Raw genomic sequence first — 19,092 nt, forward strand, 5'->3', positions numbered from 1 at the left:
ATACAATATAAATATAGCTCTCTCAGCTAGGGGGTCCTTGGCCAGAAAAAGTTGAAGACCCCTGTTCTAAGTGCTTGTAGATCAATTTTTTGGCACGCGGCACCAGCACAGTAGTACCAGATTACAAGCATTAAGTCAAACAGCAGCTATTGCCTTGTCCGTACACATTTCAGCCTGTCTAACCGGAATCACTTCAGAGATTTCAAAAGATGATGAAGTGACAGGGACTTGAAGCGCATACTGCCGTTCTGAGACGTGTGTTGACTGTGTGTTCGACAGGTGGGAATGCAGAAGTATTCAAACAGGTATTAAAAAAACAAAAAACAAGCAAGGAGCCAACCATGCGGTACGTGCCGTCAGACAGCCTCCAGGTTGGTCAGTGGCACCGGGGTCTCCTTCCCCCAGCCCTGTGGTCTCTCATTTACACCCCCCCCCCCCGCCCCCCTGCCCCCTCCCATCTGGTCAGTAGCCAGAAGCTGTGCTGTGTCAGAGGTGACTAATAGTGTCACAGCCCCTGCTTTCCCCCAGAGGGCCCTGGGCTCAGGAAAAACTGAAAAAAGTGCTGCCTCAGTGCAAAAACTCCCGCACGGACTCTGCCTACCAATGAGGAATACCGCTTTGTCAACTGGGGCGACGTGTGGGCGAACGAACGAACGAACGAACCGCTTTCAACTGACCATATTCAGGCCGCCATTTTGCTCTTATACTTCACAGTACTACTTACTGTACGAGTATGACGAACAAAATGCCCTTCTTTACCTCATAGCACTACTTAACCCATTAAGGCCTGAGGTTCCGATTCTACATATGTCTTCTAAATCCTACAACAGTTCTCTGAAAAAAACGTATGTTGCTATAATTCTTCTCAAACTTTTTCATGTCAAGGAAGGAACCCCAAAATTATATGTATTTGGTCGCGGACCCCCATCTCAAAATATTTAGTTAAAGGGACCCCCCAGAAGCAAGGATTTGAGTTACAAATGTTCGCTTTAAAAAATATATGTATTGAAAGTTTTGCACAAACTTTCACGATTTTTTCAAAAATAGCCAAAGTGTAAAATAATGCTTTTTAGCTCAAATAAAAAAAATACAACGCCATAAAAAGAAAAAGTATGAAATAACATAATGGCTGCCATGTGAATAATGGTCAAATCCCCAGTACCTGAGAGGAGACTCCATGTGGAGCTGCATGGCAAGCAAGGAGGGAGGGAATGGCTTTGAAAAGTAGTGGTGGGTTGCTATTAGTGTATACAGGGTCAGTGTTGCTGTCTCTGTGGATGTCCAAACCCCTTGACACAAGAGGAATGGATTCAGGGTTCTGTGAACCCAGCAGAGGGGAAAAACTCTCCCTCTAAAACCTCTGGGGAAGAAAGAGAGAAAGTCTGTCTGTCTCTGCATAGTGAGGTGTGTGTGTGTGTGTGTGTGTGTGTGTGTGTGTGTGTGTGTGTGTGTGTGTGTGTGTGTGTGTGTGTGTGTGTGTGTGTGCGTGTGCGTGTGTGTGTGTGTGTGTGTGCGTGTGTGCGTGTGCGTTGTATGGTTGTATATAACCAGTGGTGGAAAAAGTACTCAAATGTTTTACTTAAGTAAAAGTATCAATACTACAATGTATAAGTACTCGGTTACAAAAGTAAAAGTCTGGAATGCAAAATTTAATTTAGTAAAAGTACAAAAGTATTGGTATCAAAATGTACTTAAAGTACCAAAAGTAAAAGTACTAGAATGTTTGAAAATAGCAGATCTACAAGCTCACAAGTATAAATTAAGGCTAAAATGGTTAACGTACATTTTATAATGTAATAATGTATATCTGCAAAGTAACTAGTAACTAAAGCTGTCAAATAATTGTAGTGGAGTAAAAGTACAATATTTGCCGCTGAGATGCGGTGGAGTAGAAGTAAAAGTACAGACAATTGGAAATACTCCAGTAAAGTAAAAATACCTCAAAATTGCACTTAAGTACAGTACTTGAGTAAATGTATGCATTCTTACTTTACACCACTGTATATAACGTCTATGTGTGTATGTGCGCGTGCGTGCTTACTTGCGTGCGCGTGTGTGTGTGTGAGAGCGGTTGTATATAACGTCTACATCTACACGTGTGTGTGTGTGTGTGTGTACGTGCTTTCCATGCGTGCCTGCATGCGTGCGCGTGTGTGTGTGTGTGTGTGTGTGTGCGTGCGCGATAACAACCTGTGAACACCCACAGTTTGTGTGTGTGTATATGTTGGAGGTCAATGGACACATTCACCATGCCTGTAGAAGGCTACTGTATATATATGTACCGACAGATAACAGCAGATAGCTTAATTTATAAAAGCTAAAATAAATAAGCAGCTCCGTATCTCTAGATTTCTCTACAATGAAAATGAACATATCCAAAGTGAAATGAGCCAATCCCTTTTCGGGATGGGAGCCATTTAGTGGACATGCTGGATGACCAAGATCTCGCATGGACGGAATACATTACAGGAAACAAATTAGTCAGCAAGATAGGAGAATGCCAGTGTAAATGGCCACGGCGCCCATTTCCAATTCCCATGAGATACCGGTGCCCATTAGAAGGTTAATGCTATGGTGGTGGTGTCACTGCCTTGGAAACGGCAGTGAGTGAGAGGGAGAGAGAGAGAGAGAGAGGGACAGAGAGACAGAAAGACATAGAGAAATCTCCTCAGACCCTCTCATTGCTTTCCTTCTGACCCCTGGCACGTGATTTATACTTAGAATTGCGTGCCGGTGTCTCACACAGAAAATATCTGATCTGCAAAACGCATCACGCTGCAACGCGCTGTCCATAAGCGATTTTTGCCTCTGCCACCAGGGGGGGGCAAAGAAAATATATGAACATATATGTTTATCATATATGTGACATATACGAAATTGCCCCCCTGCATATATTTCTCTATATATGTACATCCATGTGGACATAGAAGAGACATATATTTCCTATATATCCACATATATGAACCTGAATATGGCATATATGCAGCATATATTCTGCATATACTTGCCAATATTTTTTGTTTTAACACATTCCATGCCAGAGTTTAATCTCATAATGTACTCACCAGTGCCAGCGTTTTATTGTTGTTTTTTAGTTTTTTTCATGTCGCCACAGACCTCGCTAAATAAGTTAAAAGTGCGCGTTCATTTGGTTCTAAACACACAGCGGATCCGTGAGAAACGGCCAGCGAAAACAGTTTCCAAATCCGTGCCGCCATCTTGAAGCTACAGCCGATCAACGGTAAACAGTGATCAGCGAGGAGAAAAACAACAACCGAGAAAATCGAGTTTTAAACAGGATCCCAGACAGGAAGCGGATACGATCGAAAAAACCGGAACCCGAATAATTCCGTTTCCGACCGGAAACCGGAAACGGAAATGGATCAAAAAAATTCGGAAAGTGCACCTGGGGCGATTACAATGGGAATCGGCGGTTCGCGTAGATCTACGCGACTGGCACGCTGCGGCTTTAAATAGGTTCGCGTAGATCTACGCGACTGGCATGCAATGTGTTAAAAAGTAAAGGAAAAAAAAGAAAAAGAAATCGGCCGCCCACCAGGGGGGGCCAAGTGCCCCCCATGCCCCTCCTAAAAATCGCCTATGGCGCTGTAGCTTGTCGATCAGCTCATTTCGGTGTGAGACACAATGCATATCCAACAGTATATCTGGCTTGAGTCTGTGTGAGTGGTAATGCCCATGTATGTGTGTGTGGGGGGGGGGTATGCATGAACGAATGATACGAGAGGACGAGAATGACAAGAGTGAGACGGGGGGGGGGGGGACAGCGAGAGGGGGGGATAAGAAAGAGAGAGAGAGAGAGAGAGAGAGAGAGAGAGAGAGACAGTGAAAAAAAAAAAAGATATGAGAGGGTTGGGCCGGGCTGTCTGCCACCCAGGTCCAGAGAACATAAAAAGAAAAATGCGTCCATAAAAACGTCTCTATGACTGTGAATACTAATCCTGACTCCTGAAAGCTCTTGGCAGCCTTCCCCCATGCTCTCCTCTCTCTGTCTGCAGCCTGTATATGTGGAACGCTGTCGGATGGAAAAAATATAAAACATAATCTCATAATGGTACACAATCGCATGGCTTATATCAAGGTCCCAATGTACACAGTGACATCTCCAGTGTTAATCTAACTCTGAGAGTGTAGTGTACAAATGGATTCATTAACACGGAGGACATTACTGTGTATGTGTACATGTACACGTACACACACGTCCTCCGTTTGTCCCCATCCAAAAGAAAACATGCGTGTTGTCATTGTCTGAGAACACTGATTCTTTATTGTATTTTTGTCCCCACTCATCATGTTCTTGGCCGTGTCTTCGGTCACAGGTTCAGTGGTTTCTTCCGTCAACAGACTGTAAAATGGTACTGAATGAATTGATACTAGCTGATAATAGCAATGCCAGCAGAGGAGGTGAGGCCGGTGAAATTACACTTAGGCAAGCCTTACCTCACGGATACCTGGATAAGTATATTTCGTGCTGCGATGACCTAATTCTCTGTCATTATACCAGCCTGTGACATCAGTCGATATGATGTATGACTCCAAATTTGGCAGACACACATACACGCACGCACGCACGCACGCACGCACGCACGCACGCACGCACGCACGCACGCACGCACGCACGCACGCACGCACGCACGCACGCACGCACGCACGCACGCACGCACGCACGCACACACTTCTAGACGGCTCAGCCACTACAGTGCCATGCCATAAAAAGAAAAACAAGTGTCCTGTCCTTTACGTTTGAAGTTTGCATTTTTTTTTCTGTGAAAAGACAGACTAATCTGTGTTGCTGAGGGAATGGAATGAAAAACAGATACACTTGTTTCTATTTTGTTGTAATTACAAAGTGTCACCCGATATTTTCACTCACAGAGGCATTACTCAGATTTTATTTCCCGCCCGTATCGTTTCCAAGGCGGCATTTCATAAATATCAAGAATGCTTTTGGTATTTTATGGCCACGCGGCCCTCTTATCAATACCTGTACTTCCATGGGGCCCCCCCTTCGCAGCAAGCTCTCCTTGACAAACATTGGCGGAAAGAAGAAAAAGTGGTAATCTCTCAAGCATTTCTAATGAGTTTTTCTCCTACAATTATTTGATAAGAGCAGACAGGACCGGAGGCACTGAGTATGATCCACTAGCTGCTACTGCCGAGGTGAGAGCTCAGCTGATTACATGCACACACGCACGCACACACATACCCACTCACACAAATGCACGCACACAAATAGAAACGCGCATAAAAATGAAATAAGTTGGAAACAGAAATATGCGCAGAAACGCACTCTCTCGCGCACACACACACACACACGCACACGCACACGCACACGCACACACGCACACACACCCCTGTAGTGTCTTCATCTCTCAGGTCTGGTCCTAATAATAACATGAGAGGCTGAAGTTATGACCAGGAGGCATGTCCCGCTCTCTCTGACTCTCTCTCTATCTCTCACACACACACACACACACACACACACACACTCGCACACACACAAACGCACGCATAAGGAACTCCCCCTCCACCTTACCATTCTCTGACAGTACAAAACCACTCTCTCATCCCCACGCACGCACACACAAAAACACCAAAATAAAACAAAAATATATATATATTTTCTCTATTCTTGGTGCCAGAGGTTCCCTATTCTTCTGCCTACTCATACGTCATGTCCTAGTATGAGCCAATACGGGAAGGGAATCAACGTCACGTGATGCCTTCGTTTGGCATGGCAAAAACTTGGACGTGTCTCAAAGAATTATGATTATTGGAAGAATCGAGGAACGTTTAGAACATGTGGCGTTCCCGTTTTCATTCTTCACAAGATCGGTGGTTGTTGCAATGACCTGCACTACAATACTTCACCATTATGTTGCGCTATGACGAAATAAACCCATAAAATGTAACAACATGTACGTTCCGTAGTGCAATTCCAATGGTGAAAGCTGCGATGTTCAGCCACGGCCCGAAATATAATAATGTGTGTCTCAATTAAGAATACCCCCCCCGACTCACCACGCTGAGTCCCAGCTGCTCCCTCTTCAGGTAGGGCAGGTTCCTGCGCTCCAGGCTGGCCAGGTAGTGCTGCAGCCTGGTGTAGGTGTAGGGGTAGCAGTAGGAGAACTGGTAGACGTCGTCCTCCCGGTCGAAGCAGAAGGCGAAGGACATCACGTAGTTCCTCCGGTGGTCCGGACAGCGGTAGTAGTACACGTTCTTGGCCGGGAGCCTCTCCCTGCAAACAGAGTATATGGACACACACACACACACACACTTCAGAGAGGTTTCAATAATCACAACAACACCAACACTCTGGATGAAGTTTGGACATTAAAGCTAAACTGCAGGCAGAGTACTGCTGGCAGGACAGGAATTTAATAGGCAAGGGAGGAAAATGGGACGAGTGAAGTTAAAGAGTGGATCATCATCACACAAATGAGCTGAAGGCAAAAATATGACGTTATTTACTGTATATGAACACTTGTTTTTAGACCGAAGCAGTGTTGATTTTGACAGTAAAATGTTATTTAGTTTTAGTCTAGTTTTAGTCATCTGAAATGTTTGAGTTTTAGTCGACTAAATATCATAAGATTATAGTCGACTAAATCTACAGTTGATTTAGTCAACTATAATGTATTTTGGCGGTGCCTTGATGGTGTCGTAATGGCTGATTTTACACTTGGTTGCATGCTGAAAATAGACGATCTACAAGCTCACAACGCGTCGCGCTGCACAAAAAAAAAAATTTCCCCCCAGCTACAATACAATACAAAATTGTCACAATTTGTCAGTCCCCAAAAATATGATTTCCCTTTCCAAAAATGCCTTGGTCACGGTTCAGTTGGCTGAAATGTATAACGGATGGTATTAAGCGCCAACTCTGGAGTTTGCGAAAAGCATTTTTCCAACTATGGACAGTATACAATGGGATAGGCACCTTTTCTATTCCTTGACGGATAACGCCATTCAATAAGTCCCTCTCAGCATTAATTCCTGCCTCAATATCCCGTTTCATGCAGAGATACGTCAAAACAAAGGAAGCCAAAATTGCTCTGAATACCATTTCATGGTGACTTTAACACAATCTCACTTGGGGGCAAAAGCCTTAACTTAAGAATACACTGACTTGATGTCTTTAAGTTGGTTGGGGAATCATCCTATCTGTGGTATGTATGTGTATGTATGTGTGTGTGTGTGTGTGTGTGTGTGTGTGTGTGTGTGTGTGTGTGTGTGTGTGTGTGTGTGTGTGTGTGTGTGTGTGTGTGTGTGTGTGTGTGTGTGTGTGTGTGTGTGTGTGTGTGTCAGTGGTGGAAAAAGTACTCAAATGTCATACTTAATTAAGTAAAAGTATCAATACTGCAATGTAGAAGTACTCTGTTACAAGTAAAAGTCCCGGAATTCAAAAAATATTTGAGTAAAAGTACAAGAGTATTGGTATCAAAATGTACTTAAAGTACCAAAAGTAAAAGTACTAAAATGTTTGAAAATAGCAACGATGCGATGCGACGCGTTGTGAGCTTGCAGATCTGCTATTTTCAAATAGCCTAGGTATAAAATAGGGCTTAAGTGGTTAATGTTTTTGTAAAGTTAGCCGGATGGTCAAGGCTCCAGGAATCGAATCGAAGTCCAAGAATATAGATTTTTGGTATTTCATTTACCTCCAAAACTAGGAATCAGCCCCATGCAGGAGTGTAACAGTCAAGGTCTGAGGCAAATAATACTACTTAAAAAATAACTACTGCCTGGCCACAAATACACTTTCAAAAACCAAAAGTAAGAAATAAACACTTGATAACTACAAGTAAGACGCGCGAACGCGGGAAGCGAACGCAGCCCTATTTTTTTTTTGTCTTTTTTAAATTGTTATGTTGTGTATTTACGGACTTGTCACATGGGGGGCGGCGGCACTCTGAGATGTGTCAGAGTAAGCGCCACTTCTGGCGCACTCTGGCGGCTGCACACAGGCAGTGCGGGCAGTGCACACACACACAGAGCCACAGAGACACAGAGAGACACACACACAACCCGAGCACGGTTGCATAGTAAGCTCCACTTGGGCGGAGGCGCGGCTTTGCCGCGCCTCCTTCCGCGTTCACAAAAAATACAGTTGGCTCTCATGCATTGAAGGAGGCATGAGCTCGGCCCTGGCCTCCCTAGGCTGGTGAGGGGAGTGTAGCGCCCAGGATCACTTAGAAAATTGGCACCGGGTGAAAAATAAGGGTTACAAAATTGTGGGATAAAAATTATAGTTAAAAAAAAAAAACTAAACTAAGAAAAAACAAACAAACCAAGAACTAAAGATACTGAAACAGGCAATGCCTTTTGACTCAAGGCCCTGGCAGCTCTCCCCTGGTGCTGCCTCCTTAACAGCTACAAGTACACTGAGCATTTCACTCTGAGCATTCTCCAGCCTCCGTTATATAGGCCTACCAGGTAAGACCCACCCACAATTAGTAATTGGCATCATCATCAACTCAAACAAAGCAAACCATGGCCCATGAGTTAGACTACGCAATTACATATTTTCTGAGCACACTTGAAATGCATTTCTAGGCATCAAATATTCACAAAACAATGACCATAAAATTAGACCATACAGAAAATATAGAATAGTCTGCAACACTGGGTGCTGAACAGACACACCTCCAAGACACACCTCCAATGACAGTCAGTTATTAGAAGCAGCTGTGCAATGTGTGCTTGTAATGTCCAGTTTTACTTGAGTAAATATACTTAGTTACTTTACACCACTGGTTTTTGTGTCTGTCTGTCTGTCTGTCTGCCTGCCTGTCTGTCTGTCTAGTCAGTGTATTGTGTCTGCTGTGGAAGGGGTGCATGTGACTGATCATACTGTGCACATCCCAGACAATCAATGGGGAATGGGACACTACTGCTGCAGTCCAGGGGGACTCTCTGCTTACTCAACTGTTCTGTGTGTGTGTGTGTGTGTGTGTGTGGGGGGGGTATCATCAGTCTATCTCCCCCAATCTGTTTGTCTCCAGACATAGAAGGAGGGACACATTCAGTAAAACACGATCACAGATATTATGTTTCAAAACGTAAAGATAAACAAACTAGAAAAAGTGCTCCTCGGAGCACAGGTCTCCGCCAGGTCAGGTAAGTTATTGTGGCCTCCTGGTGGCGCTATAATAGGCCAATGTGAAAAGGGTGGCATTTCTTCCTCGGCCTAGTGGGAATGTGCGTGCAAATTTTCACGCGCTTTCATGATTTCAGACATTTTGTTCAAAACGGACCAATCCTGCAAACTTTGGAAGTCAACCTTAGTCAATCAGGATGGAATATGAAATATCGGACAGATACGTCTTGATCACATGACTATAGAGATACTGTGTACCGATTTGTGTGATGTTTGGATAAAATCTGAAGGATTAATATCCAAAAATGTATTTGACATAAGTCGGCCTCCTGGTGGCGCTGTAAAAAGCAGATGTGAAAAATGCAGTGCAGATGTTTTTCCTTGGCCTCTAGGGAGTAGGCGTGCAAAGTTTCACGCAGATCGGTGCAGTTATAGTTAAAAATGCAAATCGGCCTGTTATAGCGCCACCATGAGGCTGATGTGAAAAGTTTTAAGTGCCATTTCTTCCTCTGCCTAGTGGGAATGTGCGTGTGCAATTTTATGCAAATGGCAAGCTGCGTTCATGATTTGAGGCAGTTTGTTCAAAACGGACCAATCCTGCAAACTTTGGATGGTAACCTTAGCCAATGAGGATGGAATATGGGAAATGGGACAGATCAGGGTTGATCACATGACTATAGAGATACTGTGTACCGATTTGCATGAGGTTTGGTTAAAAACTGTAGGAGTAATGGGAAAAAATGGGTTTTGCACAAATTGGCCTCCTGGTGGCGCTATAACAGGCCCATGTGAAAAATTCAGGGAGTGTGTGTGCACAGTTTCGCAGCGACCGGGCCAACGGTGCCGGAGATTTGGTGCTAACACACAGACAGGACACACGGACGGACGGACGGACGGACGGACGGACGGACACACGGACACACGGACGGACGGACAGGGGCGAAAACATACTCTCTCGCCATGCCTTTCGGCCTGGCGGAGACAATAAATAAATTGTCCAAATACAACATATTTTTTTAACCTGGAAATATGTCTTCAAAATGTAATTATTATATAATACATTCTATTTGATTACGTAGTAGCCACTTGTAACGTGGTAGCCACTTGGTACTCTCTCTCTCTCTCTCTCTGTCATCCTCTCTCTTTCTTCTATCTAACCTCCACTCACATTTCTTACTTAAGTAAAAGTATCAATACTGCACTGTAGAAATACTCCGTTACAGGTAAAAGTCCGGAATTCTAAATTTACTTGAGTAAAAGTGCAAAAGTATTGGTATAAAAATGTACTTAAAGTACCAAAGTAGAACGTACTCATTATGCAGAAAGTCCAGTTTCACAAGTTTTCAAATATATAAAAATCTTTTGAAAATAGCAGATCTACAAGATCGACGCATTGTGAGCTTTTAGATCGGCTATTTTCAAATGGCCGAAATGTATATAGTGGTTAATGTATGTTTTATAATGTAATAATTTATATCTGCAAAGTAATATGAGCTGTAGTGGAGTAGAAGTAAAAGTACAGAAAATTGTAAAAACTCCAGTAAAGTCAAAATACCTCAACATTGTACTTATGTACAGTACTTGAGTAAATGTACTTAGTTACTTTACACCACTGCTAACCACCTCGTTCAAACGTCTTTGTCTTGTCCGATGGAGTGACTAGCTCACACACAAGACAAGACACAAGCAGGAAAACCTCCCTGCCGCAACACACTGACTTTGTCGCTGATGTCCGTCTCTCAGAGAGAGGAGACGATAAAAACAGGAGAAGACAGCGAGCGAGAGCGATTAGGGATTTGGAGGAGAGAGATAGAGAGAGAGAGAGAGAGAGAGAGAGAGAGAGTTGGACGGAAAGGTGGAATAAGGAGATAAGGAAAAGATGAGAGAGCAGAGTAGCAGATCTGGGCCCCTGATACGGAGATATAGAGGCAGGGGCGTTGGCTAGCGGTGTTAGCGGCGGTGTAGCGGTGGCGGCGCGCGGCTGTGTGTGATGCCGTGGCTGGGCTATACGTATATAGCGAGCTCTGGCAGCGAGATGGGATGAAGATGCTATCAGGACCTGTGATAGAAACAGGGCCTGATAATCAACAAACAGTACAGACCGCACTGCACTAACTGTGATGGAACGCCCCCCCCCCCCCCCCCCCCCCCGCCTCGCCCCTGCCCCACCGAGCAAACAAGGGAGGACAGGAAAGGGCACACAGTGCTACGTTCACTTTCAGACACTCGGGAGGTTGTATGTGTTTTAATACACCAAAGTGAAGCCTGAATTATACTTCGACAACGCAACACGTTGCGAGCTAGATCTGCTCTTTTGGCATAATCGGCAAGCAACGCCATCGTATAACAGGATATGAATTAAGCAATAAGGGGGCACGGTGACGCAGTCAGTAGCACTGTCGCCCAGGGGCGCCTATACTGTGGGTGCCTCGGGGCTAAAGCACCCAGGGGAAATGACGAGTACCCATCACAAACTCATCACAAAAAAAGAAGAAAAAATAACCTCCGACATCTTCACTTCATGAAGTACATTTTTTGTACCAAATTAACCAAATTAACCTCATTAAAGTAACAAAACCCCCCCAAAAAGGTAACAAACCCGGAAAATAACCGCACATTTTCGCGCGAGCGTAGCACTGCGCACCCAATAGCGCGGACATAAATAGGCGCCCGTGCTGTCGCCTCACAGCTAGAAGGTCCTGGTTTTGATTCCTGCCGGGGACGCTGTGGGCGCTGGGGGCGTGTTCTCTCCTCCACGTCATCAGTGCCCATACCCTAGGTGGGGTTGGTGAAATGGCCTTTCTGTATGGAGTTTGTATGTTCTCCCCCTCCTAGGGTAGTTAATACCCTCACAAAAACATGCAGAAATCCTGGTCTCTATGGAGGGGAAAGGAACTGGTTGGAATAACGTGTTCCTTCCACGCGGTATACGTCCTACCGGGGAAACTCCCCCCTGTCAGGTGATAAGAAGGCTTGTTAGCTCTCATGCATTGAAGGAGGCATGAGCTTGGCCCTGGGCTCTCCCTAGGCTGGCAGAGGGAGTGTAGTGCCCAGGATTACTTAGACAATTGGCACTGGGTGAAAAAATGGGTTTGCAAAATCGTGGGATAGAAATTTTGTAAAAAACAAAAAAAAGATGGGAAGTTGGTAACCAAATGGACCCTTTTACAGTAGATCTTTAACTCTTGAGAGTGTAAAATGAAACCAAATGGACCCTTACAGGTCCATTTGGTTTCATTTTACTCTATCAATAGTAAAATTATTGTTAAACACCTGCATGACTTAATTTACAAAAAGTCTACACACAGAGAATGTAGAATAATTATTGTTCTTATTATGTTATTTTGATCAACGTTTGCCTGTCATCTCTCCTATTGTACCACATCAATACAGCATGGAATTGTGGAACAAATCTTATCAACAGTAAAACGTACAACCAAATGAGAGAGAGAGAGAGAGAGAGAGAGAGAGAGAGAGAGAGAGAGAGAGAGAGAGAGAGAGAGAGAGAGAGAGAGAGAGAGAGAGAGAGAGAGTTACAGAAGAGCTGGGCTGATTATTCTCTGGTTGGTGGAGAACAGAGAAAGTGCTGGTATATGTGGTTGTCTCAGCAGAATACTAATGCAGGCGGTGGCCCTCTCACTGTACACAGAGCACCACACCCTGCCTGTCCACTGGAGCTGACCAGCCCTCCTTCACTGCTGCTGCCTGCTAGACACCAGTGGTGGGAACTGGGAAGTAACTAAGTACATTTACTCAAGTACTGTACTTAAGTACAATTTTCAGGTATTTGTACTATACTTGAGTATTTCCAGGCAATTTCCAATACTTTTACTTCTACTCCACTACATCAGTAAATATTGTACTTTTGCTCCACTACAATTATTTGAAAACTTTTGTTACTAGTTACTTTGTAGAAGCTCAAGTAAATTTAGAATTCCGGACTTTTACTAACAGAGTATTTCTACATTGCAGTATTGATACTTTCATTCAAACATTTTGAATACTTTTCCCACCACTGCTGGACACACGCTATGACACCGAATAGTCACAGGGAGAGAGAGAAGAACAGAGGAAGAACAAAGAGCGAGGGGGGAAAAATAGGAACATGCTTTCCCGTATCCCGCCCCAATAAAAAGGAGAAGAAGAAAAAACAACATTCAGGACATTTTAGAGAAAAGTCACCCATGATGGTTATTGTTAGATGAAGATTTGATTAAAGGACCATGAACCCTACTTGACTGACCACCAAGGACCACACACACACACACACACACACACACACACACACACACACACACACACACACACACACACACACACACACACACACACACACACACACACACACACACACACACACACACACACACACACACACACACACACATGCACAGTCTGCACACCACAGGAGATGCTGCTGCATTAGCCTGTTCCCTGCAGGTTAATTAAAATAAGATGATACCTCACCTTCTTCTATACTGTATTTCCCTGTTTGGCTCTAGTCATCCATGCAGTCCCATCTCGCCTCTCTCTCTCTCTCTGGTGGGCACTGTGTGTGCGTGTGTGTGTGCGCGCGTGCGTGCGTGCGTGCGTGCGTGCGTGCGTGCGTGCGTGCGTGCGTGCGTGCGTGCGTGCGTGCATGCGTGTGTGTGTGTGTGTGTGTGTGTGGCTGACCTTGCTGGAGTCTGAGAGAGAATCCTGGCGATTGATTTTAATCACTGTTGCTTGTCCCATCTCTGCATTACAGTTATAGACCAGAAGGCTGTGTTTTTGTGTGGAAATAGATCTACTGTGGCAGCAAGGCCCAGGGTAGAGGGACACACGCACGCACACACACACGCACGCACGCACGCACGCACACACGCATGCACGCAGGCCATCCTTGTAAATACGTATGTGTTCTTAAGTGACCTACCTGGTTAAATAAAGTTATGCGAAAAAAGAAACATACACACACATACGTATATTACCCCACGTATCCCCAGAAAACACACATATTCATACCACCTGTAACCGCACACACACACACACACACACACTCACTCACACACTCACTCACACGCATGCATGGAGGCACTCACACTTGCACACGTGCATGCACAACATTCAGTCCCTTTGGTTTTTATGGGTTTTGCTCCTGCTCAGCAGCAGTGGATGTGTTTTATCTAAATGCTCGGGCCCTGTTCCTCCTGGCCGTCTCCTGACGTGCTACAATGCCCTCGCTCACCAGACAGAATTATCTCCACATGGGGGCAGGAAGAGGAAACGAGTGCTTTCCCCCACAAGGTGATAACACACGTGCACATGGGATTAGCTCTGTGACGGCCCCTCCCACTCTGTCTGCCCAGTGCCAGTGGTGTAAAGTAACTAAGTACATTTACTCAAGTACTGTACTTAACCCATTAACACCTGAGGCGATTGTTTAAAGAAAACAGTTTTTGGAAAAAAATTATTTTCAAGATTTTTCAAAAAGTGCCACGCTATGAGCTTGTATATCTGCTGTTTTTGAAAAAAAGTAACAAAAGTAACAAAAACAGCAGATATACAAGCTCATAGCGTGGCACTCTGTGCCACGCTATGAGGCACTCTGTGCCACGCTATGAGCTTGTATATCTGCTGTTTTTGAATAGCCAAAGAAATCTTAAGTGACACAGATGCGTTCCAGGTCTTAAAGGGATATTTCACTTTCAAAAAAACTTTGGGTCATTTTATCGTCTACTCAGGCTTTTGTGAGCCCCCCAGACCGTTTTTAAGTTGCTTGATTCAGTATTTAGATATTTTATATTAATGTTTTTTTTTTCGATTACTTTTTTCATTTATTTAAAAAAAAAAATTGGGAAAATGAAAAGAATTTAATTCAATAAAAAATAAAAATAAAATAAATGAAAAAAGTAATCGAAAAAACTTTACCCTGCCCTCGCGTATTAGGAGGGCAGGGTGAGTCACCAGTTTGAAGTTATAATGGGATAGGAAGGGGGCGTGTCTGATAAAATTTATATAAAATATCTAAATACTGAATCAAGCAACTTAAAAACGGTCTGGGGGGCTCTCAAAAGCCTGAGTAGACGATACAATGACCCAAAGTTTTTTTGAAAGTGAAATATCCCTTTAAGTACAGTAGGATTTTCATCAGTAAGCTGAACTCTACTACAATTAACTTCTTTTAAAATGTTATATTGTTTTAAGATAAATAAGACAATACAATCAGAATCATCTTCATTGTCACATCACCTATAAACCTGTATTTGTTAAATGAAAAAGCATAGTTGTAATTACCCGGAAGAGAACGAACGGACCAATTTATGAAAAATGATCCAAAATGGCCCAGGTAAAAAAGAAATCCATTTTAAAGATCAGGCCTCATTCCCCCTCAGGCTCTTTCACTGCATCCATCTGTTTTGCATCCGGCACACCCACACCATACTACACACATCCAGTCACCTACACCACGTCATCTGTTCATTTATCTGTCCATATTATTTAGAAGGAATCATACTTGGTTCGAAGTTATTTGCAGTGGTGGAAAACAGTTCTCAAATTCTTTACTTAAGTAAAAGTGCCAATACTGCAATATAGAAATACTCTGTTGCAAGTAAAAGTCCAGAATAAAGCATTTACTTGAGTAAAAGTACAAAAGTATTGTCATCAAAATGTACTTAAAGTACCAAAAGTAAAAGTACTAAAATGTTTGAAAATACACACACACGCACGCACGCACACACACACACACACACACACACACACACACACACACACACACACACACACACACACACACACACACACACACACACACACACACACACACACACACACACACACACACACACACGTATTTACGCTACGCACACACAATGCAAACAAGTATGTGAAGACCAGCACCTGCACTAAGGAGTAACAGTGAGTTCAATCAAGGACATTATTTTGTCTCACAGGCTTGTTGGACAAGTTAACGACTTCCAGAACACCTCATCCCGTCTTCATAAAGACAAACAGAGGAGGAGATCAATGGAGAGTCAGAGACAGAGATGGAGGGAAAGGAGAGGAGACACAAACATAAACAACAACACAAAAAACAGTGTTGGAATACTGGAGTATTTCCAATTTTCAGCACTTTTACGTCTACTCCACTACATCTCAGAGGCAGATGATGTTTTACTCCACTACAATTATTTGTATAACTTTAGTTACTTTGCAGATATATATTAATACATTATATAACATACATGAAAGACTTTAGCCCTATTTTATACCAAGGCTGGGCTTGTAGATCTGCTATTTTCAAACATTTTAGTACTTTTACTTTTGGTACTTTAAGTACATTTTGATACCAATACTTTTGTACTTTTGCTCAAGTACATTTTTAATCCCTGACTATTACTTGTAATGGATTACTTCAATATCGCAGTATTGATACTTTTACTTAAGTAAAAAACAAAACAAACAAAAACTATCAGGCAGCGCCAGCATAGCATGTGCCCTTAGTGAGGTGTCACTGTGTGTGCCTGCCTGGTGCTCTTACACTTCTGAACTGTTTGGCAGCTACAAAAACCCTGCTCTGATTTCAACGTCAGCGGCTTTCCTCTGAAGTCCCAGAGATGAAGGCTCATAAATTGGTAGCTTTCATACGGGCGACATCTTGTCTATATTTCCAAATCAATCAAGCGTAGAGGGCACGCCAGTCACTGCTCACTCCAGGCACACACAGAGGAATGAAACGTGCACACGCACGCACGCACACACAGTCACTGTCGGGTGGAAACCTTGTATGTCCAAAACTATTCATTTTTTCATTATCATTTTTTAAAAAGATTTTAAAATAGTGAAAATAGCGTTGTGAGCTTGTAGATCAGCTATTTTCACTACTTTTGTGCGGCAATCTTGTGTGATGAAGTAGGGGCATTAATTTACGGAAAAAACGAAAAAAAAGTTGAAATACGGAGATACAACATTTCCGTCCGACAGCTACGATATACAGATGCAGCATGATGGCCAACAGTCAAGGGTGTGTGTGTGCAAAAGACGCAGGGTCCGTGCACATAGGCATGCGCACGCACACAAACGCGCTTGGCCGATACACCGGCAAACCGATGCATGCGGACGCAAACGCAATGCATGCATGCGGCACACACAGACATTACAAAAACACATCAACTCATCTCTCTGCCTTCTCTCTATTCCCCCTTGGAGCTTGTCAAATGTTCATGCTGTCAAATGTTGGGAAGGTTAAGTGTCTTCCAATATGTCCATACAGCTGCTGTCAAGCCCCACACACACATCCACACTGGTTCATTTAAATCAAATAGACACTCACTCCAGCAAACATTTCACACTGAAGGATACAGTATATATATATATATATATATATATATATATATATATATATATATATATATATATATATAAAATACTGTACAGTATATACAATTTGTTTTCTTTTTCTCTCTATGATACTACGTACGTATATCAAATGAAGAGTCAATATTTCTTGGCACTCTAAATTGATGCCAGATGTTAGATAGGCTCATTGTTGTTAAAACATGGCACAGCGTTCTTGTTTTGCATACCAAGCCAAGCAGAAAATAGCCTCCCAAACATCTGAGGACAAGCCTGTGTGTGTATGTGCGTATGTGTATGCGTGTGCCTGTGCATGTGGGTGTGTGTGTGTGTGTGTGTGTGTATGTGCGTGCATGCGTATGGCACGTGCGTGCGTGTGTTTGTGTACATGATTACATATAGTACGCCCTCAGACCTGTATGTTTACTTGCTCCCATTTATCGTTTGTTTGAATGCAAATCAGATGCAATTGGTTTACTTTGCCGTAGTAGCTGTTCCTAGGCAACCTCTGTCATTTAATCATGTGCCCTTGTCATTTGGCATGTCTAACATACACGCATGTGATGGCACATCAGACGGAGAGGCTCAGTCAGAAGATCAGTTTCATTTCGTGACTCATTCAACACAGTCAGTCGCAACGCATTCAGCAGCAGCCGCACCTTAACACAGCCTCCTAACTGACGCAGTACCAGCGAGACACTATAAGTGTAGCATCTATACGGGCTGAAGCACTTTCACTACCCATTTTCCGAGGCTAATTGTAACCTTTTGAAGTAGACTGGATGTATAGGCATGAAGCTAAAGGCATGAAGTAGGAGATGTGCATTAACAAGAGGGAGCTGGTTATATGAAATGGCTGGATGTAACGTTAGCGGTGTGATCTTGTGGATAACAGCATAGAAAGGTTTTTACAGGATGCTATAATACTTCTGACTTATGGGCTTCCCTCTAAGAGTGCTGAGGGACTGTATATGCCTGCGGAGACAACTGGCGGTTTAGCTGCCTTCTCAGGCCAGAAGCAGCGCTGTGATGGGGTCGGAACATGACAAAATTAGATATTCTCAGCTGCTGTTAGCTTCCAAACACCCAGGAGGGATAATTCTATCAGATGGCCTTTTATGCAGGCGCCACATGTCGGGTATCCGGTGTGCGTGCTAATATCCACACAGTTCTATTTGATTAAGTGTGAATGTGCTCTTTTATTTGTTCCCAAAATTGCGTAATTCCACGGTCGGCAACTCTTTTAGACCTGAATGAGTGATAGATGTATGAGCTTAGTTAGTCAATAGGACAACTCTGTCAATGGTAGCGGAGGTTCACGGTGAAACGATGTGACTGTCGGAAAACAAAAGGCTGTTTCCAAAAACAAAACACGAAAAACGAAATGAAAAACAAATCAACCAAATGTCACTTGAAAAGTAAAATGTGACGTGTAGGGAGGACACACAAGTAGCAAGCTAGCGGAAAGGCAACAATGTCTCCTAATAGTGCCAGGATGGTCTAAGATAATAGTGTGTGTGCGTGTGTGTGTGTGTGTGTGTGTGTGTGTGTGTGTGTGTGTGTGTGTGTGTGTGTGTGTGTGTGTGTGTGTGTGTGTGTGTGTGTCACACACGCACACACACAGGCGACTACGGTGC

At 43.5% G+C, this 19,092-nt stretch overlaps 1 protein-coding gene across 1 annotated transcript in view; it reads right to left on the reverse strand.

Moving 5' to 3' along the window:
* Nucleotides 1-19,092, reverse strand: part of agbl4 (AGBL carboxypeptidase 4) — a gene marked incomplete at both ends in the record, with an annotated part of 472,442 nt that overhangs the window by 169,542 nt on the left and 283,808 nt on the right. Inside the window, one exon of the mRNA XM_080430494.1 lies at nucleotides 6,040-6,256. Within this exon, the coding sequence (XP_080286620.1) occupies nucleotides 6,040-6,256 (217 nt within the window). The remainder of the gene's footprint in view (nucleotides 1-6,039; nucleotides 6,257-19,092) is intronic.

The sequence above is a fragment of the Gymnoscopelus braueri genome (assembly GCF_963280865.1).
Source record: "Gymnoscopelus braueri genome assembly, chromosome: 6".
NCBI classification, from domain to species: Eukaryota; Metazoa; Chordata; class Actinopteri; order Myctophiformes; family Myctophidae; genus Gymnoscopelus; species Gymnoscopelus braueri.